The sequence below is a fragment of the Gorilla gorilla genome, chromosome 20, assembly GCF_029281585.2.
Source record: "Gorilla gorilla gorilla isolate KB3781 chromosome 20, NHGRI_mGorGor1-v2.1_pri, whole genome shotgun sequence".
In the NCBI taxonomy this organism is placed as follows: domain Eukaryota; kingdom Metazoa; phylum Chordata; class Mammalia; order Primates; family Hominidae; genus Gorilla; species Gorilla gorilla.
The window spans coordinates 65,046,428-65,072,326 of NC_073244.2; the positions used below are offsets into that span (position 1 = coordinate 65,046,428).

The window sequence follows — 25,899 nt, forward strand, 5'->3', positions numbered from 1 at the left end:
TGACTTCAAACATCCTGCAACCTTTAATATATATCATGTTGTGTGAGTTTTAACACATGTGGGCTTGCATTTGTTCTACAATGTGTAATATGAAAAGTTTATCAGCACGACTAGACTGAATTATTCCTCACATAAATCCTTGGATGTGTTACAGTTTTGATCCTTGGTTAATAGCTTCAACATGCACAAAATATACAAAGATGTTTACACATTTTGATGTCTAGTGAGTTGTGAGACCTAAATGAAGCCTCTGCCACACACTTAGGTGTATATGATTTCTCTTCAGCATGGACTCTGATGTCAATGAATGCTTGAACTTGTGATGAAGGGTTTGCTGTACTCGTAAGGATTCTCTCAAGAATGAAATTCTCTGATGCTGTGTAGGAGTGAATTGTGACTGAAAACCTTGCCACATTTATTATACTTGTATGGTTTCTCTCTGGTATAAATTCTTTGATGACTCACAGGATTTAAACTTTGACTGAAGACCTTGCCATATTAATTTCTTTTATAAGGTTTCTCCTTAGTATGGATAATTTGATGTCTGAAGAGGTTTGGGCGCACACTAAAGGACTTCCCACAATCACTACATTTGTAAGGTTTCTTTCCAGTATGGATTATCTGATGTCTAGTGAGGTTTGGGCGCACACTAAAGGATTTGCCACACTCATTACATTTGTAAGGTTTTTCTCCAGTATGGATGACCTGATGGGTAGTTAGGCTTGAATGCACACTGAAGCCTTTGCCACATTGATTACATTTGTAAGGCTTCTCTCCAGTATGGATGACCTGATGGGTAGTTAAGTTCGAATGCACACTAAAGGCTTTCCCACACTCATTACACTTGTAAGGTTTCTCTCCAGTATGAACTCTCCGATGACTCGCAAGGTGTGAATTGTAACTGAAAACCTTACCACATTCATTGCATTTGTAAGGTTTCTCTCCAGTATGAATTCTCCAATGCCTTGCAAGGCTTGAAGTCTGACTGAAGACTTTACCACATTCATTACACTTGTATGGTTTCTCCCCAGTGTGAATTCTCTGATGAGTTGCAAGGCTTGAAGTCTGACTGAACACCTTGCCACATTCATTGCATTTGTAAGGTTTCTTGCCACTATGAATTACCTGATGGCTGGTAAGTGTTGACCTCACACTAAAGGCTTTGCCACATTCTTTACACGTGTAAGGTTTCTCTCCAATATGAATTTTCTGATGTAGTGCAAGGCATGAATTTCGACTGAAGACCTTGTCACATTCATCACATTTGTAAGGTTTCTCTCCAGTGTGAACTCTCCGATGTAGTGCAAGGCATGAGTTGCGACTGAAACTTCTGTCACATTCATTACATTTGTATGGTTTCTCTCCAGTATGAACTCTCCAATGACGTGCAAGGTTTGATTTTTGACTAAAGACCTTGCCACATAGATCACATTTATATCGTTTCTCTCCAGAATGACTTATCTGATGTACAGTCATGTGTGAGCCATGATTCAAGGCTTTGTCGCACTCAATATATCTGTAAGGTTTTTCCCTAATGCATGATTTCTGTTCTTGTGTGAGTAATGAAGAACAGATGAAATCAGTCCCATATTTATTAGAAATATGGGTTTTGACGGTAGAAGAAATTATTTGGGGTGGTGAAACTGAGGAACCATGGTTGACAGACTTCTCAACATGGTTACATTCATAAATTTTCCCTTCAGCTTGAAACTGCTGCAGTTCAGGGGGATGTGGTAGAAAGCTTAATCCAAGCTGATGTTTAATAGACTTGTTTCCTATACCTCTTCTATCGCGTTGGTCTCTCCTACAAGTAAGATTTTCTTTTGGGGCCGTAGTCACTTTGTTGCAATTTCTTTCATCATCTCTCCACTGACAGTCAAAGTCGTGTATTTTTTTCTTGATTTCCCTGAAGCAAAACTCTTCAATGTCATGTTTTTCATGTTGTTCCAATGTCACTGTGTGGAATACTTCTCCTGGGTTACCTTCCTGTTGTGGTGCTAGTTCCTTGATTACACAGTTACGAGACAGATCTATAAGAAATGAAAACCATAGGTTTCCAATTAATTAGAGACAGTATATAAATATTTCATACTGAATAACAGAATTACACAAAAAGCAACATTTATATACAACAGAGTTATAAAACTTCCCAATCATGATCTTTAATTTTTACAAACACAAAGGAATCACATTCTTTAGTTAAAAAAAAGGGTGATTACATGGCATTCAAATAAATTCTAGGGAAGGACAGATTCAAACATCCTATGACCAAAACACATTGTACAAACCTACGTTAGCCCTGAAAGGAGTATTTTTTCACCTTGACAGCAAAGTACACACCAATTGGCAGAAAATACATGGCTGTCTCATTATTGAAATAAATATTACATTTTACCTAGCCACAGCATATTTACTGTGCCCATATAAATGAAAAAAGTATTACACAATATATCATAATGATAACTAAGCCGCAACAAACTTACGGAATGAGTAAGGTACATAAATGATAATTCTGAATTGCAAAACGGTAATAGCACTGAGAAAATGAGACAAAAAATGATAAAACACTGTTAAAAATAGCTAATTTTTCTGAATGCCTGTTATGAAAATATCTGTACCCACCTAGACCAGGCATTTTTGACATTAATGAGTGATGCATGTCAGTTATATTGCATGAAACTTACTAAAAACCCATCATCTGTAAACCATAACAATTAATTAATAAGACACTGTAGTAACCCACGATAAAAACGCAAACCAAAAACTAGTAACTACACTTGTACAAAGTTATAGCCTGTAAATGATTCTCTCCTAAGAAAAAAGCAAGAACTATTTCAGAACCAGCACACAACCCGTGAACTGGAATATATGTTAAGATCTCTGACATTTGATGCATGAGGTCAGGTAAACACACAGCATTATAAAGAAGAATTGAAGAACAAAGTCAGAAATCACAATTATGACTTCACACCTGCACTTATGTAACAAACAGCCAGTCAATAACGCAATTCCCTACATATGCATTGCCCTTTCATGACCTAGTTCATCAGCCACACAATATACATAAGAGTTTGTACTTGGAAAATTTATTAACTGAAATCAGAGAACACAATGTTTAAAACGAATTGAAAATAAAAACAAACAAAATATAATGCAGTCTCTACGGTCTGAATATGTTAGCCAAAATTCATATGCTAAGGTCCTATCCCCCAGTGTGATGTTGTTGCAGATGGCGCGTTTGGGATATAATTAGGTCATGAGGTTGGACTAGTCAAAAATAGGATTAATGCCCTTACAGGACAAGACATAAGAGCTTGTTTTCTCTTGCCCTTTCCATCATGTGGGACAGTCAGTGGGCCGGTACCAGGAACTGATTCACCTGGCTCCTTAATTTTGACTTCCCAGCTTCCAGGTCTGGGAGATATAAATTTCTGTGGTTTAGTTCTCCTAGCCTATGATATTTCTTTTTTTTTTTTTTTTTTTTTTTTTTTTTTGAGACACAGTTTCTCTCGTCACCCAGGCTGGAGTACAATGGCGCAATCTCGGCTAACTGCAACGTCTGCTTCCTGGGTTCAAGCGATTCTCCTGCCTCAGTCTCCCAAGTAGCTGGGATTACAGGTGCCTACCACCATGCCTGACTAATTTTTATATTTTTAGTAGAGATGGGGTTTCAGTATGTTGGCCAGGCTGGTCTCGAACTTCTGACCTCAGGTGATCCACCCACCTCAGCCTCCCAAAGTGCTGGGATTACAGGCGTGAGCCACTGCACCCGGCCCGCCTATGATATTTCTTATGGCACGATGAGTTATATAAGACAGAAAAAGGACAATCTCATCACAATCATCACAGAAGGCTGATCAATCTTATTAAACAAACTTTGGGACTTTACTGTAAGACATGCAATATTCCAAGTAATCACACACCACCACCTTGTTTTAAAAACTTTCAAGTAAATTGTTATTATTTTTCAAATAAACACATTAGGCCCATGGTATTCATGTATCTCACCTAAATTTTCACAGAAAATAAGAGAGAAAAACAAGACTAAATCCTGGGCCAGCAGGCTCAGACTTTTTTTTATTTTTTTATTTTTTGAGACACAGTCTCGCTCTTTTGCCCAGGCTGGGGTGCAGTGGTGTGATCTCGGCTCACTGCAACCTCCGCCTCCCAGGTTCAAGCAATTCTCTTGGCTCAGCCTCCTGAGTACCTGAGATTACAGGCACCTGCCACCATGCCCGGCTACTTTTTTTGTATTTTTAGTAGAGAAGGGGTTTAACCATGTTGGCCAGGCTGGCTTCGAACTCCTGACCTCAAGTGATCCGCCCACCTCAGCCTCCAAAAGTACTCGGATTACAGGCTTGAGCAACCACGCCAAGCCATCAGACGTGTTTCTAAGCACATGTCCACCCACAGGCAGCGTGGAAAACCTGGGTGGACATGTGCAGTGTGGAAAACTATCAGTCACAGCAAGAATGCACCCAGGCAAGGAGCATATGAAGAAAAGGAGCTATAAGTGCTGGACTGTGTTGATAATAGTATTATTCAGTCAGCTCTCATGGAAGGCAGCTATGCTCACCACTACACCACCAATGCATCTAGTCAGTCAGCTCTCATGGATAATGGTATCTGAGTCATCACTTCCTACACGTACTGATTTAGGCAGATCCTGACTTATAAAGCGGTGGAGTAGTATCTTGTCTTGCATAGTGAGAGTAGTGTGGAGGGTGAGGAAGTCCTGTGGCAACTGGGGTTTTCAGGAATACAAAACCAATATGCTAAAAAGCAACAGTATATTCCATGCAGATCAAGGTATCATGTGAGGATAGGAGAAAGGAAGGGCAAGAGCACAGGAGAGGGAGTAATGGGCATGTCGGAGGAAAATCTGCATGAACATGTGTGGGATATAATTCCACTAGGACAGTTACAATTCTGACCTTGGGGCCAGGCGTGGTGGCTCACGCCTGTAATCCCAGCACTTTGGGAGGCCGAGGCGGGTGGATCACATGAGGTCGAGAATTCAAGACCAGCCTGACCAACATGGAGAAACTCTGTCTCTACTAAAAATACAAAATTAGCCAGGTGTGGTGGTGCATGCCTGTAATCCTAGCTACTCAGGAGGTTGAGGCAGGAGCATCGCTTGAACCTGGGAGGTGGAGGTTGCGGTGAGCTGAGATTGTGCCATTGTATTCCAGCCTGGGCAACAAGAGCGAAACTCCATCTTAAAAAAAAAAAAAGTATCATAAAAAATACAGAATTTACGACTAAATGAAAAAGATGTTCATTTATACCACATGTAAATGTACAAGATGAAACTAGTAGTGGCTTAAACAAATGACACTGGACTTTAAAAACCGAGGCATTACAGCGGTGTAAAGCAAAAAAAGAACAAACGAAAAAAAACCAAGGCATCATTCAGCTTCACAAGCTCCCTCCACAAGAGGGAGGTTTGAACCTACAACAAATTGAACCCAGGCTGAACAAAGGTTTGTTGATGAGAATGAACAATGGTGCACACAGGATGGAAAATGAACAAATGTGGTGTGAACAATAGTTTAGTCAAGAGCCTCATACATATGATGCTGTGAACTTGAACAATGTCATCGCTAGGAGAAACTCCCACACCAACTGCTGGCTTAGGGGACATGATCATTAGTTTATGTGTCCAGCGCTGTCACAGTGCCCTTCAGGTACACTTTTGTGAGGCTCCTCAAAACTAGAAGGACATCTGGAAACACTTGTCAGTCAGGCTCGCCTGATATTTTGTATCTTATATCCTGAGCCATGCTGACAATTCTGCTCAACGCTTTAAGGGGCATCTCTACATGTAGCAGGATGCTATTCAATTATATTAAAGAGTTTTCCCTCATAAATTTTCTGTTATCATATAAACACCCTCCATAAGAGACTCCAGGAGAAGGTATGCATAACCTATAGGTTGGTTATCATAGCAGGAATAGAGAAATGACAGACTCCAGGAGTGTGTATATCAAAAGCTGGGTTTGTTTTTTTTTTGAAACGGAGTCTCACTCTGTTACTCAGGCTGTAGTGCAGTGGTGCCATCTCAGCTCACTGCAACCTCCGCCTCCTGGGGTCATGTGATTCTCCTGCCTCGGCCTCCTGAGTAGCTGGGATTACAGGCGCATGCCACCACACCTGGCTAACTTTTGTATTTTTAGTAGAGACGGGGTTTCACCATGTTGGTCTTGAACTCCTGACCTCAGGTGATCCGCCCACCTCGGCCTCCCAGAGTGCTGGAATTACAGGCGTGAGCCACCGCACCCAGTCAAAAGTTGGTTTTCAGAGGAAAAATCATGCAAACTTAAGAGAAAACAAAATCAGGAAGAGCCAAGGTTTTTCTGCATTCATATAGCAGTGAGACCAATGGAAAAGAGAGAAAAATACAACATATGAGGCTAGATTTTGAAAGATCTTGAAATGGGATTGTCTGCTCTGCCTACAGAGGGATCCTAAGCTAAGAGCCTGAAAGACTAAGACGTACTCCCTGTGTAGGACGGGGGATCCCAGTGAAGACCTGTCAACTGTTCTTACAGTTCTGCAGAGTAACAATCTCAGAAGAACCAACTCCCTCCCCTGGTCCACACACCCACAAACTGTGGCAAAAGCAGAACAGAAGAAATGGCTGAGGGACCACAACAGGTAGAAAGGGCTTGAGACAGCTCCTTGCAGCTCCCCGGGGCCTCAGATGCAAAGAAGGAGCAGCCAGTGTTTCCCATCTCGTGGGCAGGTCTTCCAAGCACCGGAAATGGGGTGGAGCATGGATAGCTCCAGGCATCAGGACTGTGGAGGCCTCCCCTCTGATCTATATGGAGAGCGAACTGAGCATCAGGTGGCATCAAGAATAGGAGAGACCGGCCGTGCGCGGCAGCTCAAGCCTGTAATTCCAGCACTCTGGGAGGCTGAGACGGGCAGATCACCTGAGGTCAGGAGTTTGAGACCAGCCTGACCAACATGGTGAAACTCCGTCTCTATAAAAATACAAAATTAGCCGGGCGTGGTGGTGCATACCTGTAATCCCAGCTACTCGGGAGGCTGAGGCAGGAGAATCATTTGAATCCGGGAGGTGGAGGTTGCGGTGAGCCGAGATTGCACCATTGCACTCCAGCTTGGGCAATAAGAGCGAAACTCCATCTCAAAAAAAAAGAACAACAGCAACAAAAGAACAGGAGAGACCAAGGGAGAAGTAGACCCTTGTGATGTGGCCCCTCCCGGACCCCTCAGAGTGAAGGAGCCAGAGAGTTCACAGAAGTCAGAGGGCAATGCTGTCCATCATGATGAGCACTTCCATTTGTCTCTGTTTGAGCTGCAGCCCCCACTGGACAGCAAAAGGATCAACTATGACATGTCTCAAGAGCAGAGGGAGAAGTAGGGGAAGTTTAAAATTTCCTCTAAGAGCTCACAGGATATAAACATTTGTTTTCCTACAGAACTCTCCCACTTGCTAAGAGTTTCCAAACACAATGTAATGGTGTGGCTTCCTCTCCCCCCATCTGAGGTCTTACCTGTTTTCACACCTTTGATCCATTCCCACCCTTTTGGTTTTCTTGCTATTTGTACTTGGCTTTCTATGGTCCAGGGCTCTTTCCTGTGCTCCCACATAGGATAATACTCTGGTCAGGAAGAGAATTTCCCGCTTATAAAATGAATGGAACATGATGTGCTGTGGCTTTTCAAGAATCTCAGCCCTTTGCTTGGATAAGAAGAGAGGCTATCACAGATGGATCTAGGAAAATATTTCACAAATTATTTCACTGAATGCCAACTCTGAATGCTTAGGGAAGACTGTAATATGCAAATATCTAGCTCCCTTCCAAGAACTACTGAATCAAAGCACAGGGGCAGAAAACAAGAAGTGAGTATTTCAGAAGTCTACCATAAGCTTTCATGGATACTTCAGCTCTGGAACCACCACTGTTGTATCATGAAGGGGTCAGAACATCTGGAAAAAGGGGATGGTTAAACTCCAGAGTTCACATTATGGAGCTTTTCATTTCAGAGTCAACAAGGCCTCAAACTCAGTCAGGCAATGCAGGGGCTCCCAAGAGGCACACAAGGGAAAATGGAAAGATACCAAGGGCAGATTTTGACTTCTGGAAGAAAATTATCCTCACCCAGGGAGACCAGGTTCCTGTAGTTCTCCAACATCACATCCCTGTATAAAGTCCTCTGTGTAGAGTTCAGGCATTTCCACTCATCTTGAGAGAATTCGATGGCCACGTCCCTGAATGTCAACTGTCCATAAAATAATAAACACATTTCACCAAGGGGTTATGAAGGGAGTTACCATCTTCACACAAAATAAGAATAAAAGAGAATTTAAGTATAGATTTAATTGAAGTGTGTGTTCTGATAAATCCACACTAAGGTATTTTTGAGTACATATCTCTCCCTAATTGTGGTTTTTTTTTCTCTCTCTTTTTTTTTTTTTTTTTGGTTTGAGACAAGGTCTCGCTCTGCTGCCCAGGCTGAAGTGCAGTGGCATGATCATGGCTCACTGCAGACTCAATCTCCCAGGTTCAAGTGACCCTCCAACCTTAGCTTTCCAAGTAGCTGGACTATAGGCATGTGTGTACAAAGTACATTTGAAAACTTCAACAATGAACTAGGGATCAAGCAGAAGAAAAAATTTCAGAACTTGAAGACAGGTCTTTTGAAATAAACGAGTCAGACAAAAATAAAGAAAAAAATAAAAAAGAATGAACACAGCCTATGTGACATATGGGGCAGGCACCATAAGGTGACCAAATATTTGAATTTTTGGTGTCCCAGAAGGTGGAGAGAAAATCAAAAGGATAGAAAGCTATTTAACAAAATAATAACCAAAAACTTCCTAAGTATAGTAAAAGGTTTAGATATCTAGATACAGGAAGTTCATAGATTCTCAAAGAGATACAATCCAAAAATGTCTTCTTGGCACATTATAGTCAAACTGTCAGAAGTCAAAGAAAAAGAAAGAGAATTCTGGCTGGGTGTGGTGGCTCATGCCTGTAATCCCAGTACTTTGGGAGGCCAAGGCGGGCAGATCACCTGAGGTTGGGAGGTCGAGACCAGTCTGACCAACATGGAGAAACCCCATCTCTACTAAAAATACAAAACTAGCCGAGCGTGGTGGTGCAGGCCTGTAATCCCAGCTACTCGGGAGGCTGAGGCAGGAGAATTGCTTGAATCTGGGAGGTGGAGGTTGCGGTGAGCCGAGATCACGCCATTGCACTTCAGCCTGGGCAACAAGGGCGAAACTCTGTCTCAAAAAAAAAAAAGAAAAGAAAGAGAATTCTAAAAAAAAACAGCAAGAGAAAAGCATCTAGTCACTTATAAAGGGTGAGCCATAAAACAGGAAATTTCTCAATAGAAACCTTACAGGCCAACAGAGAATGGTATGATACATTAAATGTGCTGAAAGAAAAAAAAAACCCTGCCAGCCAAGGATACTATAATCAGCAAAATTATCCTTCATAAAAAGGAGAAATAGTCTTTCCCAGAGAAGCAAAGACTAAGGGAATTCTTCACCACTAGACTGGCCCTACAAGAAATGCTTAAGGGATCCCTACATCTAGAAGCAAAAGGACAAATATTGGCTGTCATGAAAACACACAATACTATAAAACCCACTGTTAGAGCAAACACGCAAGTAAGGAAAGGAGTCAAATGTAAATGTTAACATTATAGAAAACCACCAAACCACAATGAAAAACAATTAGAGAAAGAAAGGAGCAAACATACAAAACAACCAGAAATCAATTAATAAAGTGACAGTAATAAGCCCTCGCATATCAATAATGAACTTTATGTAAATGGATTAAACTTTCCACATAAAAGATATAGACTGGCTAAATTGATACAAGCGTATAACCCAACTATATGCTACCTTTAAGAAACTCATGTCAATGTAAAGACACAAATAGACTCAAAGTGAAAATATGAAAAAAGGTATTATATGCAAACGAAACCAAAAGCAAGCAGAAGTACCTCTACTTCAATCTAACAAAATGAATTTTAAGTTACAAACAGTAAAAGAGATGAAAAAGGTCATTACATACTAATAAAGAGATCAATTCAATAAGAGGAATATAACAATTCTAAACATATATGCACCCAACACTGGAGCATCCAGACATATAAAGCAAATATTATTAGATTTAAAGGGAGAGATACACTCCAAAAATAATAATAGTTAGGGATTTCAGCATTAGACAGCTGATTTAGACAGAAAATTAACAAAGAAACACTGAATTTAAACTGCACTTTAGACTAAACAGACCTAAGGGATATTTACAGAACATTTCATCCAACAAGTACAGAATACACATTCTTTGCACCAGCGCATAGAACATTCTCCAAGACAGACTACATATTAGAACACAAAACAAGTCTCAACACATTTTTAAAATATCAAAATCTTAATAAGTATCTTCTTAGAACAACAATGGAATAAAATTAGAAATCAATACCATGAGAAACTTTGAAAACTGGCAAATACATGGAAATTAGACAACATGCTCCTAAATGACCACTGGGTCTAGGAAGAAATTAAGGGGGAAATTAAAAAAAAAAATCTTGAAACAAGTAAAAATGGAAACACAATATGTCAAAACCTATGGAATACAACAAAAGCAATGCTAAGAGGGAAGTTTATAGTAATAAACACCTACTTGAAAAAAGTAGAAAAATTTCAAATAAGCCAGGCACGGTGGCTCACTCCTGTAATCCCAGCACTTTGGGAGGCCAAGGTGGATGGATCACCTGAGGTCAGGAGTTCAAGACCACCCTGGCTAAGATGGTAAAACCCCATCTCTACTAAAAATACAAAAATTAGGCCGGGCGCAGTGGCTCATGCCTGTAGTCCTAGCACTTTAGGAGGCCAAGGCGGGTGGATCACGAGGTCAGGAGATCAAGACCATCCTGGCTAACACGGTGAACCCCGCTTCTACTAAAAAAATACAAAAAAATTAGCTGGGTGTGGTGGTGGGTGCCTGTAGTCCCAGCTACTCGGGAGGCTGAGGCAGGAGAATGGCATGAACCCAGGAGGCGGAGCTTGCAGTGAGCCCAGACCGAGCCACTGCACTCCAGCCTGGGCGACAGAGGGAGACTTCATCTCAAAAAAAAAGAAAATACAAAAATTAGCCAGGTATGTGCCTGTAATCCCAGCTACTCTGGAGGCTCAGATGGGAGAAAAGCTTGAACCAGGGAGGTGGAGGTTGCAGTGAGCCAAGATTGCACCACTGCACTCCAGCCTGGGTGACAGAGCAAGACTCCGTCTCAAAAAAAAAAAAAAAAAAAAATTCAAATAGTCTAACAATGCACCTCAAGGAACTAAGAAAGCAAGAACAAATCAAACCCAAAACTAGTAGAAAGAAAAAAATAACAAAGATCAGAGCAGAACTAAACAAAATAAATACTACAAAAACACAAAGGATCCACAAAATGAAATGTTGGTATTTTTAAAAAAGATAACATAATCTATAAACTACTAGCTAGATTAATCAAAAAGAGAGAAGACCCAATAAACAAAATCAGAAATAAAATGGATACATTACAACTGATAACACAGAAATATAAAAGATCAACAGAGACTATTATAAATAACTACACACTAACAAACTAGAAAACCTAGAGGAAATGGATAAAATGCTGGACACGAAGCACCAAGACTGAATCAGGAAGATTCAGGAAACCTTAACAGACCAATAATGAAATTTAATCAGGAATAAAAAGTCTCTGAACAAAGAAAAGCCTGGGACCAAATGGCTTCACTGCCGAATTCTATCAAACTTTCAAAGAAGAACTAAGACTGATTCTCCTCAAACGATTTTACAAAATTGAAACGGAGGGAATTCTCCTTAACTCATTCTATGAAGCCAGCATTCCCGATACCAAAACCAGAAAAGAAAAAAAAAAAAGAAAACTATAGGCCAAAATCCCTCATGAACACAGACGTAAAAATCCTCATCAAAATACTAGCAAATTGAATATTTTGCTATATTCCCAACACATAAAAATGATAAATACTCAAGGTAATAGACACTTCAAATACCATTACTTGATCATTACACATTCTATGACACATGTAACAAAATATCACATCTGCCCCTTAAGTATGAACCAATATTATGTTATCAACTTGAAAAAGGAGCAAGCTATCCTTGTTCCTTAATACGAAAACGTGTAAATATTCACAACTTGCAGGATAAAATACCCTAACAAAACATTTACTGACAATATTCTTCTAAAATCTCACAATGATTAAACACATTTCAATAGGGCTTGAGCTGTCTGTTCTCACAGAACTGACAATAGTGGCTCACCACTGAGGCCTGTGTGAGGGTGTAAGGCTTGACAGGAAAAGGGATGCTCTATATCTAAGCACCTAAATATCTCTATTGAGAGTTTCGCCATAAAACAAATATATACATCATGTGATGTTTAAAATAAAAGCAGCATAATACTTAATAACAATACATATAATAAGAATATGGATATATCCTCTTTAATGAAAAAGGAGTTCTGCTCTGATGTCTGAGCAAAACTGTTACCATTTTTACCTAAAATATCTGATGCCTAAGAGACCCTGCAGGAATAGCACCATCTCTGTGGTATGCAAGTGCTGAGAATGCTTTAAAAACCTGGCCGGGCGCGGTGGCTCATGCCTCTCATCCCAGCACTTTGGGAGGCCGAGGTGGATGGATCACGAGGTCAGGAGTTGGAGACCAGCCTCACCTACATGGTGAAACCCCGTCTCTACTAAAAATACAAAAATTAGCCAGGTGTGGTGGCGCGTGCCTGTAATCCCAGCTAGTCAGGAGGCTGAGGCAGGAGAATTGCTCGAACCTGGGAGGCAGAGGTTGCAGTAAGCTGAGATCACGCCACTGCACTCCAGCCTGGATGACAGAGGAAGACTCAAAAAAAAAAAAAAAAAAAAGTCCTACAGCTGGCCGGGCACAGTGGCTCACGCCCGTAATCCCAGCACTTTGGGAGGCCAAGGCAGGCAGATCATATGGTCAGGAGTTCAAGACCAGCCTGGCCAACATAGTGAAACCCCATCTCTACAAAAATTAGCCAGGCATAGTGGTGGGTGCCTGTAGTCTCAGCTACCTGGGAGGCTGAGGCAGAGGAATCACTTGAACCTGGGAGGTGGAGGTTGCAGTGAGCCAAGATTGAGCCACTGCACTCCAGCATGGGCGAGAGACTGAGACTCCATCTCAAAAAAAAAAAAAAAAAAAGTCCTACAATTATACTTTATTTTTGTCATTGTTGTTGAGACAGTCTTGCCCTGTCACCCAGGCTGGAGTGCAGTGCAGTGGTGCGATCTCCACTTACTGTAACCTTTGCCTCCCGGGTTCAAGTGATTCTCCTACCTCAGCCTCCTGAGTAGTTGGGATTACAGGCGTGCGCCACCACGCCTGGCTAATTTTTGTATTTTTAGTAAAGACGGGGTTTCACCATGTTTGCTGGTCTCAAACTCCTGACCTACAATGATCCGCTCACCTCGGCCTCCAAAGTGCTGGGATTATAGGCCTGAGCCACCGTGCTTGGCCTTACAGTTACACTTTTATGTTGACTTTATGTTTCAAAGTCAATAAAGGAATAAAACGCCCTCTAGTACTGATGTCTGTATCTCAACTTTACATTCCATTCCAAGTCATTAACAGTGTGGAGTCAGAGACATACTGATATACTAGTTTTATCTGGATTACAAAATCAGGCACAAAATATATCCCCTTATTGGCTGCCTTTTCCAGGATTTACCAGGTATTTGTCTATATTAATACCTGACTTTAGGCCAGGCACGGTGTCTCATGCCTGTAATCCCAGCACTTCGGGAAGCCGAGGCGGGTGGATCACCTGAGGTCGGGAGTTTGAGACCAGCCTGACCAACACAGAGAAACCCCATCTCTATTAAAAATACAAAATTAGCCGGTTGTGGTGGTGCATGCCTGTAATCCCAGCTACTCGGGACGCTGAGGCAGGAGAATCACTTGAACCCGGGAGGCGGAGGATTCAGTGAGCCGAGACTGCGCCATTGCACTCCAGCCTGGGCAACAAGAGCGAAACTCCATCTCAAAAACAAACAAACAAACAAAAAACAAAAACAACAAAAAACGTGACTTCCATGGGCAGCTTCTCTATTCCTGGGCTACGGAGAGCTGACAGTGCATCCAAATGTGGCCCCTGAACAATCCCTGCTGCCCAACAGCACTGACACCATGGGACCCTCACCCCGTCTCCATCCATGTCTGGGTGTGAGCCCTTCCCAGGACCATGCCCAGTGGACTCTTCAGAAGTTCATGTCACAGGGTCAGGGTGACACGGAATCTCAGTAGAGATGAGAGGGACTGAGGGAAGGCATGGGTCAATGTGAGCAAACGCGTCAGGCAGGATGCTTCAGACTCAGAGAAGATTGGCAGCTCCAATGCATTGTCTCCCACCTTTCTGAAAGAAGGGAGACAGAATGATCCACACAGAATCTTTCTTTACCTGAGTAAAAGCCATTCCTGACTCCTTTGCTCTCCTCTTCTGGGTTTCTTCCTCACGTGCCAAGAGTCTTTGGAAGTCAATGCTGAATAACAACAACAAGTGCTGTTTATTGCTTAAAAACAACACACCCCCTCTTGTGTGACAAGCACACACATACGCAGGGAGGAGCTCGCCCTGTGCAAAGACACCTCTGCCGCCCACTACACCAGGGTGGCCCCAGGGACAAGAAACTCCTACAGGGAAACCAATACATGAGTCTTCTGACCCCTTTCTTCAGAACTCCCTCCCCTCCTGGAGAAGCTCACACACACGCTGCAGCAGTGGGGAGGAGACCCAGCCCTGATCAAACCCCAAGCAGAGCACAGCCCCCTTTCCCTCTCTGGATCCCAGGCTGGGCTCAGCCCTCAGAAATAGAGGACACAGAGCCTTGGTGTTCAGGGCTGGATATAGATTAGAATCATGTTGGGCACTGTATTATCGAGGGTGTGTCCCAACCTGTGTGAATGGGAATCTCTGGGACAGGGATGGGGGCACAAGAGGTATATCTGCAAAGTACCCCAGCACTTTCATATGAAGCCAGGGGGTAGCTCTACTCAAACACGGTCAGCCCAGCATAGCCCCCACCTTCTGACTCTATTCTCCCCTTGGGACCTTGGTGTCATCAGGATCCAGACAGTGGAAGCAGAAAGAATCGAGAGAAGCATGCAGAGCAGGTAATATGGACCAGAGGTGGGGGTGAGGGTGTAGCTGGAGTGTGAAATGGGAGGTGGGTCACAGAAGTCCCCGCTGAGAAGGTGATATCGGAACCGAGACCTGGGGAAGGAGGGGTGTTTGCACCTGCAGCTGAGGGGCCAGCGAGTTCCAGCAGAGGGACAGCCCACGTGAAGGCCTTGAGGCAGGAGCAACCTCGGCCCAGGAACAGGAAGGACGCCTGCGTGGCTGGAGCAGAGGGAGCGAGGAGGACACAGGCAGGAGATGAGGTCAGAGAGGTCCTGGGAGGGCAGATCAGGCAGGGCAGATGCTGTCAAACATTTTTCTCCCACACCTCAAAAGAATTTTGGAAATGATGTATTTCCTCACCCATTTTAATTAAATATATAATATTTTCTCTATAAATTAACCCTCTTACAATGTAAAATCTTATATATTTGACAGTCCCAGGAAATACATGGTCCCCCTCATCTGAGATGTGCAGGACTGCAGGGGAATGCATCTAGGGAGTCAGGAAGTCACTTTTGGACACCTGAAAGTGGAGATACCTGTTACATGTCCTAGCAGAAAGTTGAGGAGAAGGCTAGGCGCAGTGGCTCACACCTGTAATCCCACCACTTTGGGAGGCCGAGGCAGGTGGATCACCTGAGGTCAGGAGTTCGAGACCCACCTGACCAATGTGGTGAAACCCCATCTCTACTAAAAATACAAAAAAATTAGCCGGGCATGGTGGTAGGCACTGGTAATCCCAGCTACTCGGTAGGCTGAGGCAGGAGAATCGCTTGAACCCGGAGGGCAGAGGTTGCGGTGAGCCGAGATCGCGCCACTGCTACAGCCTGGGCAACAAGAGCAAAACTCCGTCTCAAAAAAAAAAAAAAGAGGTTTATTTGGCTCATGGTTCTGCAGGCTGTACAAAACACGGTGCCAGCATCTGCCTCTGATGAGGGCCTCAGGAAGCTTCCGTTTAGGGTGGAGGGTGAAGGGGCGCCAGCAGGGCAGATGAAATGGTGAGAGAGGAGACGAGAGAGAGAGAGAGAGAGAGAGAGAGACAGAGAGAGAGAGGTCAGGCTTTTTGACAACCAGCTCTCAGGGGAACTAAGAGTCAGAACTCACTCCCTAGAGAATGACATCAAGCCATTCCCAAGAGATCTGCTCCCATGACACTCACCAGACCCTCCCTCCCTCCAACTTTGGAAGTCACATTTCAACACGAGAGTTGGTGGGGCAAAACAAATCATATCTTAACAATTGCACATTCTGAGGCTATGAGTGGGGCTGGCGTGTGGTACACAATTGGAGGGTTAGTCGCAGCCAGGAGCAGGAACAGACCATTCCCAGTCACTACTGAGTAGCGATCCCAAGCCCTGAGACAGGTGGGTGGGTAAGTTGGAAAAGATCTCTTCCTTGCTTCCAGGGACTCAACAGTGAAAAAAACCAAGGCCTTTAAATGAGCAAAAAGAAGAAAGAAAATCTCCAGAGACAAGGTGCAGAATAGAAAAATAGGAGCATGGAAGAGGTGCGGGGCAGGAATTAAATGACACCAGGAATTCTGGCTGTATGTTTTCTCCAGGCTGTGGTCAGCTACACAGGGACAGAAGCAGAGTAACAGAGCTGGATGCGGGGATGTCTGGGGGAAACAAACGATTTAGTGCACTTGACTTGCAAATCATCTAGTAACTGAAAGAGTCTGTTTATGTCCAATTTTTTTTTTTGAGACGGAGTCTCACTCTGTCACCAGGCTGGAGTGCAGCGGTGCGATCTCGGCTCACTGCAACCTCCGCCTCCCGGGTTCAAGTGATTCTCTTCCCTCAGCCTCCCGAGTAGCTGGGATTACAGGCACATGCCACCATGCCCAGCTAATTTCTGTATTTTTAGTAGAGACGGGGTTTCACCATGTTGGCCAGGATGGTCTTGATCTCCTGACCTCATGATCTGCCCGCCTCAGCCTCCCAAAGTGATAGGATTACAGGCGTGAGCCACCGCGCCTGGCCTTTTTTTTTTTTTTAAACAGGATCTTGCTGTCGGCCAGGCTAGAGTGCAGTGATGCGATGCTGGCTCAGTGCATCCTCCCACCTCAGCCTCTCAAGTAGCTGGGACTACAAGAGGCACGAGCCACCACATCTGGCTGATTTTTAAATTTTTTATAGAGACAAGGTGTCACTATGTTACCTAGGCTGGTCTCAAACTGGGCTCAAGTGAGTGTCCTGTCTCAGCCTCTGAAAGCGCTGGGATTACAGGCGTGAGCAACCATGCCTGCCATATCACTATCATTTTAAAAATAAACTGGAGCCAGGCGCGGTGGCTCACGCCTGTAATCCCAGCACTTTAGGAGGCCAAGGTGGGCAGATCACGAGGTCAGGAGTTTGAGGCCAGCCTGATCAACATGGTGAAACCCCATCTCTACTAAAAATACAAAAATTAGCCGGACATGGTGGCACACGCCTGTAGTCCCAGCTATTTGGGAGGCTGGGACAGGAAAATCGCTTGAACCTGGGAGGCAGAGGTTGCAGTGAGCTAAGAGCACGCCACTGCACTACAGCCTGGGCAAGAGTGAGACTCCACCTCAAAAAATAAAATAAAATAAAATAAACTGGATATGGTAGAGGCACATATTCTTTTGTTTTACCATTATTATTCCTGGTGTAGACAAAAAAAAAAAAAAGAGCCTGGCACATGATGGAGTATTTGTTGAATAAATGAGCAGAATGATACAGGGTGACACTAGTGCACCCTCTGGTACAGTGTTCACTTTGAGGGACTGATGTGTGCAGGGGTCCTGTTTGACCTGAGGATTGTCTTCACCGAGAGTGAAAAGGGACCTGAGCAGGACTAACTGAGGGGCAGAGCCAAGGGCCCTTCATGGAGACCACCCTGCTTACCAACCTGTGGAAGGGCAAGCCCAAGTCCACCTAGAAACACATCTGGCTGACTATGGGGCCACTGCCTGAGGCTCAGCAGACCCACGTGGCCAATAAAAGACCCTAAACTCTGCAAAAAGAAGAGTTTGTCTCTGTGCCCAGGCCCCTCCATGGGAAAAAGGTCCTGGGGTCTAAGATTTCTCACTTGGCAATGATGTTGGCTTGAATATTATTCACAGACCCAGATCCTTGGGTCCTGCGTGGGGCAAACTGACCGCAGAACTGCAGGAGGTGAGAGTCTGAACAGAGCAGCAGAAAGGCAGGCAGGAGACCTGAGGTGGGGAGAAAGGAGAGAGACAAACAGACCAACCCCTCCTCTCCCTCAATCACCCGCCTGGGGAAGCATTCGTTTCCCATCACAGAGAAGACAACGGGGAAAGGGAGAAGTGTGTGCATAGGATGAGATGTGTGTTGGGCGGACAGAAAGACTCCTTCCCCTAAATGTGACCCCATTAGCTCACCCCATTCTATTGCACAAATTCCTGAGCAGAGGGGCACCCTGTGGGGATGAACACAGCTCTTCCTGCCTCCAGTTCATGCGTCTCCCTGCCACGACCAGGGCTGTAACCCTCCAACTCCCTTCCCAGGGCCCCGTGGCCCCTCTGCACTGGAGACAGGTCCGTGTTCCACAGTGGGTTTCAAGGACCTTGCCCCTCAGCTCCCCAGCTGCCTTGTGACTCTGACTCTGTTATCTTGGAATAAACAGGGAGAGGCCACTGGCCTGGCAGCAAGAATGTGGCAGCTTTATCTTCCCAAGGACAGTCCCAGTGGAAGCCTTTGGGCCGCAGGTCAGTGTGCTGTGTTTCACTCTGATTCTTGGAGAAATCTTTGCCTTACTCTGGGACCCTGATAACCACTCCCTCTTGATTTGCACCCACAAACGCCCCCACAACAAACCCTCCCTAATGAAAGCCATCTGCGCCTGTTTCTTAGGACCCCTGTTGCCCTTCTGGACTCAGACACACTTACTAACTCCCATGGCATCTTGCACTCCCCAGATAGTCCACAAAGGTCAGGCACTGCCTGAGGACACAGGGTTTATAGAAGCCCGGCTACGAAATTTCGCAAGTCCCAGTAACAATGAAATAATACACATAAATATCTTAGGGTCTCACTGACCCACGACAATGTATTTATTTCCACTCATAGTGACTCCACCCCACACAAAAGTACCATCAAAGCCTACCAATAAAACAGAGATGTCTCTAATGATGCACGTGCCCCAATGAGATCCTAATATCTTCCAAGAAAACACTCCAAACTGTTATTTCTATCTTTCCAAACGCATCTGAAAACTTCCTGATCGGCCGGGCGTGGTGGCTCCCACCTGTAATCCCAGCACTTTAGGAGGCTGAGGCAGGCAGATCACGAAGTCAGGAGATCGAGACCATCCTGGCCAACATGGTGAAACCCCATCTTTACTAAAAATACAAAAATTAGCTGGGTGTGGTGGCGCGTGCCTGTAGCCCCAGCTACTCGGGAGGCTGAGGCACGAGAATCGCTTGAACCTAGGAGGTGGAGGTTGCAGTGGGCCAGGATTGCACCACTGCACTCCAGCCTGCCAACAGAGCGAGACTCCGTCTCAAAAAAAAAAAAAAAGAAAAGAAAAAGAAAAAGATACTAGGGCTTTCCAAACTAATCCATGCAGTCCCATAACCACCCATAAACCCACGTCCATGTGCTACAGCCAGACCTGAGACATTCCTTTACAATTCCACTCACTCCTTGATCCCACAAGCATGCGTGGGACAGGTGTACACATCATTCACCCGGCTCATCTAAGAGGTCCACCTTGCTTCCATGCCCCTATGTGACACCTCCAAGAATGCTTCTTCACTTTCCCTCATTTTTCTACTTCTCTTCCATGCATGAAGAGCACACTAGGCTGAAAGGCAAAAGGGCCTCTGGACAAAAGCAGGAATGGACACAAACTGCTATCTGCAGGACAGTGGGCCTCAAGTCTAGATTCTAGAAGTTGGCCATGCTGGAAGGAATTGCCCGCAATTTGGGGACACCATGGAGTCCAGTTTAAAGGCAGTTGAAGATTGGCCGGATTGAGCTGACGGAGGATGTCCAAGAAAAAGAGAGAGGCCCCAGATCTTATGAGGGAGGCTGCCATTGTCCCCTTGTCTCTCCACTCACAGTCCCCTGCAAAATTCCCCCACTGTTTAGGGAGTGCCTCCTTCATGGCCCGTTTAGCTTCTGAACTTCTCGCCACCCTTCCTGAAGGGAATCCAGGACCCCTGACTGTGAGCGCATCACCTGCTGGAAGGCAAAGCCCCTGCCCAGGATGGCCACTGGGCCCCGGTGATGTGTAGAGCGTGGAAGACCCGGGAGCTGAGTAAGGCGGTGGGGACGCCTCGGCACTGGCTGAGGACACAGGGTCTGCGGGACTTTTCAGGCCTCAGTGAGGCCTTCTGCTCTTACATAGACTGGAATAAATAGCCACAGGAAGTTTAAACCAATTACGGATGAAATTTCCAGAATATGAGACCATCCTCACTACCCGCCCTATCCTTTTGGTCTTCCCTGAGGACTCCTCAGCCCGACCCCAGCCCCAGCATCTGAACCACAACCCCGGAGCAGGTGCTGCAGTCATCCCATGGCCAAGATGGAGACTGTGTCCTCCGACGGAGGGAGACACAAAACACTCAAAATAATCCACGCAGAAGAGTGTCCGATGTGGTGATGGATGCGGAGACAGTGAAACCTGAATAATGTGATAGAGAGTGACGGGCAGAGAGAATTTCAGATGGGGGTGGGAGGGCACGGGAGACATCTCTGAGTCTAGACCCGAAGGAGGAAAAAGGGACAGGGTCATGATCATTTAGGGACATAGGGTAAAAGCAGGGACAACGACCCGTGACAGGAAGGGTTTTGACATTTGGGAAAAGAGAAAAGCAAATGTGACTGGTGCAGAGGGAGTCATGAGATGAGGGCAAGCTCCCAGGAGGAGGCTGAACACTGGCAGGGGCCCTGGACACAGGGCTGTGGAGCCCCAGTGAGGAGTGGGGCTTTTGTCCTGGGGAACACGGGAAGCTGGTGGAGGGTTCCCTGCCAGGGACTGACGTGACCTGCTTTAGATTTCTCTATGATGTCCTCATACAGAGAAAGGCCCCGAAGATGGTCTCTGTGTCTGAGTCCCTGCTTCACATTCTTGTTTTCATTTTTAGAGGAAGAAATCCAAATAAAAATTTTAATTGCAACTGGCTAGTCCCCCCACATACAACTGCCAAACACAAATGCACACCCAATTTTGCCCCACATTTCAGGAGTCAGTGTTGCTCACATTGAAGTTTTCTGGTCTACTCCCTTATCTCTATGTTACAGGTGGGCTCACTGAGGCTGAGAGAGGGAGTCATTTCACCAAGTTATCCTGAGAGGTCTGAGTTGAGTGAGAAGGAGGAGATGTGGCTGAATTATGATGTCACGACCTGGAAGGGCCAATGGGCTATGTTTGTCTTTATCACATCTCCCTTAGAAAATTCCAGGACTGGCCAGGCATGTTGGCTCATGCCTGTAATCCCAGCACTTTGAGGCCGAAGGAGGGGAGATTACTTGAGGCCAGGAGTTTGAGACCAGCCTGGCCAACATGATGAAAGCTCATCTCTATCAAAAAACACAAAAATTAGCCGGGTGTGGTGGCCTGTTCCTGTAATCCCAGCTACTCAGGAGGCTGAGGCAGGAGAATCGCTTGAACCCGGGAGGCGGAGGTTGCAGTGAGCCGAGATTGCGCCACTGTACTCCAGCCTGGGTGAGAGAGCAAGACTCCAGCTCACAAAAAAAAAAAAAAAGAAAAGAAAAAAAGAAAATTCCCAGACCTTCTTTCACATATCTGAGCAAAAGAAACTTCTTCAAGGTTTTATCACATTGGTTCCAAATGCAGCTCACAGCTTACTATTTTAACAAATTACACAAAAGAAGAAAATTGAATAATAGACTAGTTAAACTAGGTTTCCATGTTAAGGTAAAAACATCATTGACATCTTTATCAAGTACACATTGAAACAATCTAAAATCACCTACTAGTCAACAAATAATGCTTCTATTATATAATAAAGAGCAGAAAGCATGCAGACCTCTATCAAAACTGGACACAATTAATTTCAAAGGGAAAGATTTTGAAATTGTTAAGAAATATCTGATGAATTTTGGAGCTAAAAAAATTGAAAACACATTATATTTAGAAAATGACATGAGCTGATTATAGGATGCCACCAAAGTTACTTTGGAAATAATTATATACAGAAAAATAGAAACTGAATTAATGAAGATCTATCTCAAGTTGCAAAATGAACTATACATGAGATGAAAGGGAATTAGTAAGAAAAAAAGCAAATCAATTACAAAAAGCAACAACACTTTTTTTGTTTGTTCTTTGTTTTTTTTGAGACGCAGTCTTGCTCTGTCACCAGATCTCGGCTCTTGGCTCACTGCAACCTCCGCCTCCCGGGTTTACACAATGCTTTGCCTCAGCCTCCTAAGTAGCTGGGATTACAGACGCGTGTCACCACATCTGGCTAATTTTTGTATTTTTAGTAGAGATGGGGTTTCACCATCTTTGCCAGGCTGGTCTTGAACTACTGACCTCATGATTCACCCACCTTGGCCTCCCAAAGTGCTGGGATTACAGGCATGAGCCACCATGCCCAGACTCAACACTTTTAATGTTCCTTTTGAGCAACGTTGTCCAATCCACAGCCCAGGAAGGCTTTGAATGCAGCCCAACACAAATTCCTAAACTTTCTTAAAACATTTTGAGATTTTTTTGCAACTTTTTTTTTTTTAGCTCATCAGCTACTGTTAGTGTTAGTGTACTTTATGTGTGGCCCAAGACAATTCTTCTTCCAATGTGGCCCAGGGAAGCCAAAAGATTGGACACCCCTGCTTTAGAGAGACACTATGTAGTGACAGAGTCTTTTACTTTCTGCCCAGCTTTACTCTCCCACTCCCCCTTCCCCTCCCCCTGACCCAATGCCAGGGAAGGGGAAGAGGATGACCTGTGGGATTAATGAGTCAAGTCACTTCCCTCTGCCTTAACAGGGATTGCAAGTGGAAGCTAACTTCTGATGCCATAATTATAAAATGCACCAACCAGCCTTCATAGACAGGGGTTTTGCAGTTCTCATCATCTGTGTATTTTAAACTTATAAAGACAGAAATCAACAGGTCAAAACGTAGTCATCACATCCAGCCAATTCACAACTCACCTGGACCCGGGGTCCCCCTCTTGCCTCATTACGGTGTGTTTCCCTCCCTCATTCCATACATCGCTCTCATTCACACCTTCTTTCTCTAGCTCTTTCCTTCCCCTTTATTTTCTCCTTAGGATTCTGCTCATTTTGAGTCCCTCTCCTCTCCTGCTGTTTCTCCCCTTCTTCCCTCTATTCTTTGTCTTCCACCTGTTCTTTCCATTCTTGCAATTTATTTAATTCCTCTTTCTTCCTAATCTTTTCATTGTCCCAATCTCCACATATTTCTGGCTCTTTCTTCCCCATTTCAGCACTCCCTGTTAAATTCCCTCTTCCCTGTTACACACCGTTGTCCCCACTCTTTGGCACCCCCAGATCCCAGGCCTCCCCGTGCTGTGGTTCTCCCTCTGCTTCTCCTTGTCATCGGCTGCCCCCTCTTGCTGTCCCAGTACCACACTGCTCTGTCTGCCCTGGCTCCAAATCCTTTCTGCTCTCCCCCACTCTCTGTCTGAGGAGCCTCCTCCTTTGCTGCCCCTCTCCCTACCTGGCTGTCCTTCATCTCTCTGGATACTGTGCTTTTTCTCGAAATGTGTCTAGTTACTTTTCTCTCTCTGCTACTTTCTCGGCTTCTTCTTTCACTCTTACTGTCTCTTTGAAAATCTCTAACCATCCTCTACTTTGCCATCTGTTTATTGGTTTCCCTCATTCTTTCCTCTGTCTCAGGTTTTCTACTGCTCTCTCCGTCCCTCTCTGTCTCCCGATACCTTTGGCCCACACATTCACAGGAGGGTTTAGGGTAAGACGCCTGCATCCTGGAGGAGCGCATTTTCCAGGGGGTGGAGGGGGACAGGCAAGAACACCAGGTGTCACAGGACAGGCCCTGACCACCTCCTCAACGCGGGCTCAGGGGAGGCCTGGGGAGCAACGGGGCCCGGCACGAGGAGGAGGGGGGTGGTGGGGTCTGCAGGATCCCAGGACCAGGCAGAGGACGCAGGCTCCCCGGGACTGCGGCTGCAGCTGCGGCGCTGCGCTCCAGGGGCCGACGAGGGAGAGGCTGGGATGCACCCAGGACGGGAATACACCTCTTGGGTGAAGACTTTAAAAAGCCCGGGGCTGGAGGAGGGGGTCAGGAAAAGGTTTTAAGCGGGAGGAAGAAGCAAAAGGCCGGGGACGGGGAGCAGCCTCAAAGCGACTTCAACCCAAAGGGAAGTGACTCCGGACCCACACTGCGAGGCCTGTATTCACCTGGGGTGGAGTGTGTGGGGATTTTAAGGGCCGTATCGACCCTGGACATCGGCTGTGGAAATGGGAAACAGGGAGCGCAGGTTTAATCTACACAGAGGGTCACTCACGCTGGACGCCATCACCTTCACCCAACGCGATCCGTTTCCGGGACTGTGGGAAACTGCGCATGCGCGGAGAGAAGAGCCCGGGCAACCTGGAGGAACGGCTGGAGTGGGCGGGGTCTGCGCCGCTTTAAGGTAAAAAAAATCAGAGTTGTGTGGGCCACTTATGGTGGAAACCAAAATGTTTTCCACTTACCAAGTTGAAAACGGTTTATGTTAAAACTATTTTGCCTGCAGGTTGGACCCGATCCTGCTAGGGAGTCTCCTGCAGCTTAGCAGTCCGGGAACTGGGATTTCGGTGGGGGATCCACAACTAGCAGTGATTGGATCCATAAAAGTTACCAAAAAACAAAAATAAAGTGTCTGGAATCACTCCACTGGATTTCAAGACTACCAATATAGGAAAGGTAATAAAAATTGTGTGGTTTTGGGGCAATAAAAGACATATGGATTGATGCAATACAGTAAGAGAGTACAAAAATAGCCTCTACAGGTACTTCCAACTGATTTTTGACAAAGTTACCAAGGGAATTGAATGAAGAATTTTTAAAAACTGGTGAGGGGCTAACTTAATATCCACAGCAGGAAAGAAGTCATCTCTACTCAAACTTCACAACCGTACAGACATTAGCTCAACATTGACCATAGCCTAAATGTAAAATATCAAACCATAAAATGGTATCCTGTAGGAGACTGAAAGAAAAAATTACTCACAATAAAATCGTAAGAATCAAGAGCTTGTTCAAAAATTTTTAGCCATAGCAGCAAAATCATGATTCATTAAAGAAAAAAAAATCAACTGGTATTAACCAAATTAAAAACTTTTGGTCTGTGAAAGACCTTAAGACAATGAAAGAAAAGGTATTTGATATGGTTTGGCTCAGTGTCCCGATCAAATCTCATCTTCAAGTATTAACCTCAGGTGTTGAGGGAGGGACCTGGTGGGAGGTGACTGGATCATGGGGGTGGTTTTCCCCATGCCGTTCTCATGATAGTGAGCTCTCAGGAGATCTCATGGTTTAAAAATCTGTGATAGTTCCTCCTTTGATCGCTCTCTCTCCTGCTGCAAGCAAGACGTGCCTTGCTTCGCCTTTGCCTTCCTCTATGATTGTAAGTTTCCTGAGGCCTCCCTAGCCATGCGGAACTGTGAGTCAATTAAACCTCTTTTGTTTATAAATTACCCAGTCTCAGGTTGTCACAGGAAGGTTTAGGCAGTGTGAAAATGGACTAATACAGTACTGA

General features: G+C 44.8%; 1 protein-coding gene across 13 annotated transcripts; it reads right to left on the reverse strand.

Annotated features, from left to right (window-relative positions):
- On the reverse strand, positions 1 to 24,775 carry ZNF415 (zinc finger protein 415). Of its 13 annotated transcripts, none has more exons than XM_055370416.1 (6): positions 24,664 to 24,706; positions 15,328 to 15,482; positions 14,491 to 14,572; positions 8,130 to 8,250; positions 7,521 to 7,628; positions 1 to 2,030 (listed from the first exon to the last, which is right to left on the reverse strand). In XM_055370416.1, the coding sequence occupies exons 1-6, from the start codon at positions 24,673 to 24,675 to the stop codon at positions 499 to 501; spliced, it is 2,010 nt and encodes a 669-aa protein (XP_055226391.1). In that variant the 5' UTR covers positions 24,676 to 24,706; the 3' UTR covers positions 1 to 498. The 13 variants fall into 13 exon arrangements, with proteins under 13 accessions (XP_055226391.1, XP_055226396.1, XP_055226398.1 ...); XM_055370421.1 differs by having other exon boundaries at positions 24,557 to 24,703; XM_055370423.2 differs by lacking the exon at positions 15,328 to 15,482 and having other exon boundaries at positions 24,664 to 24,775.
- Positions 24,776 to 25,899: the final 1,124 nt, after the last annotated feature.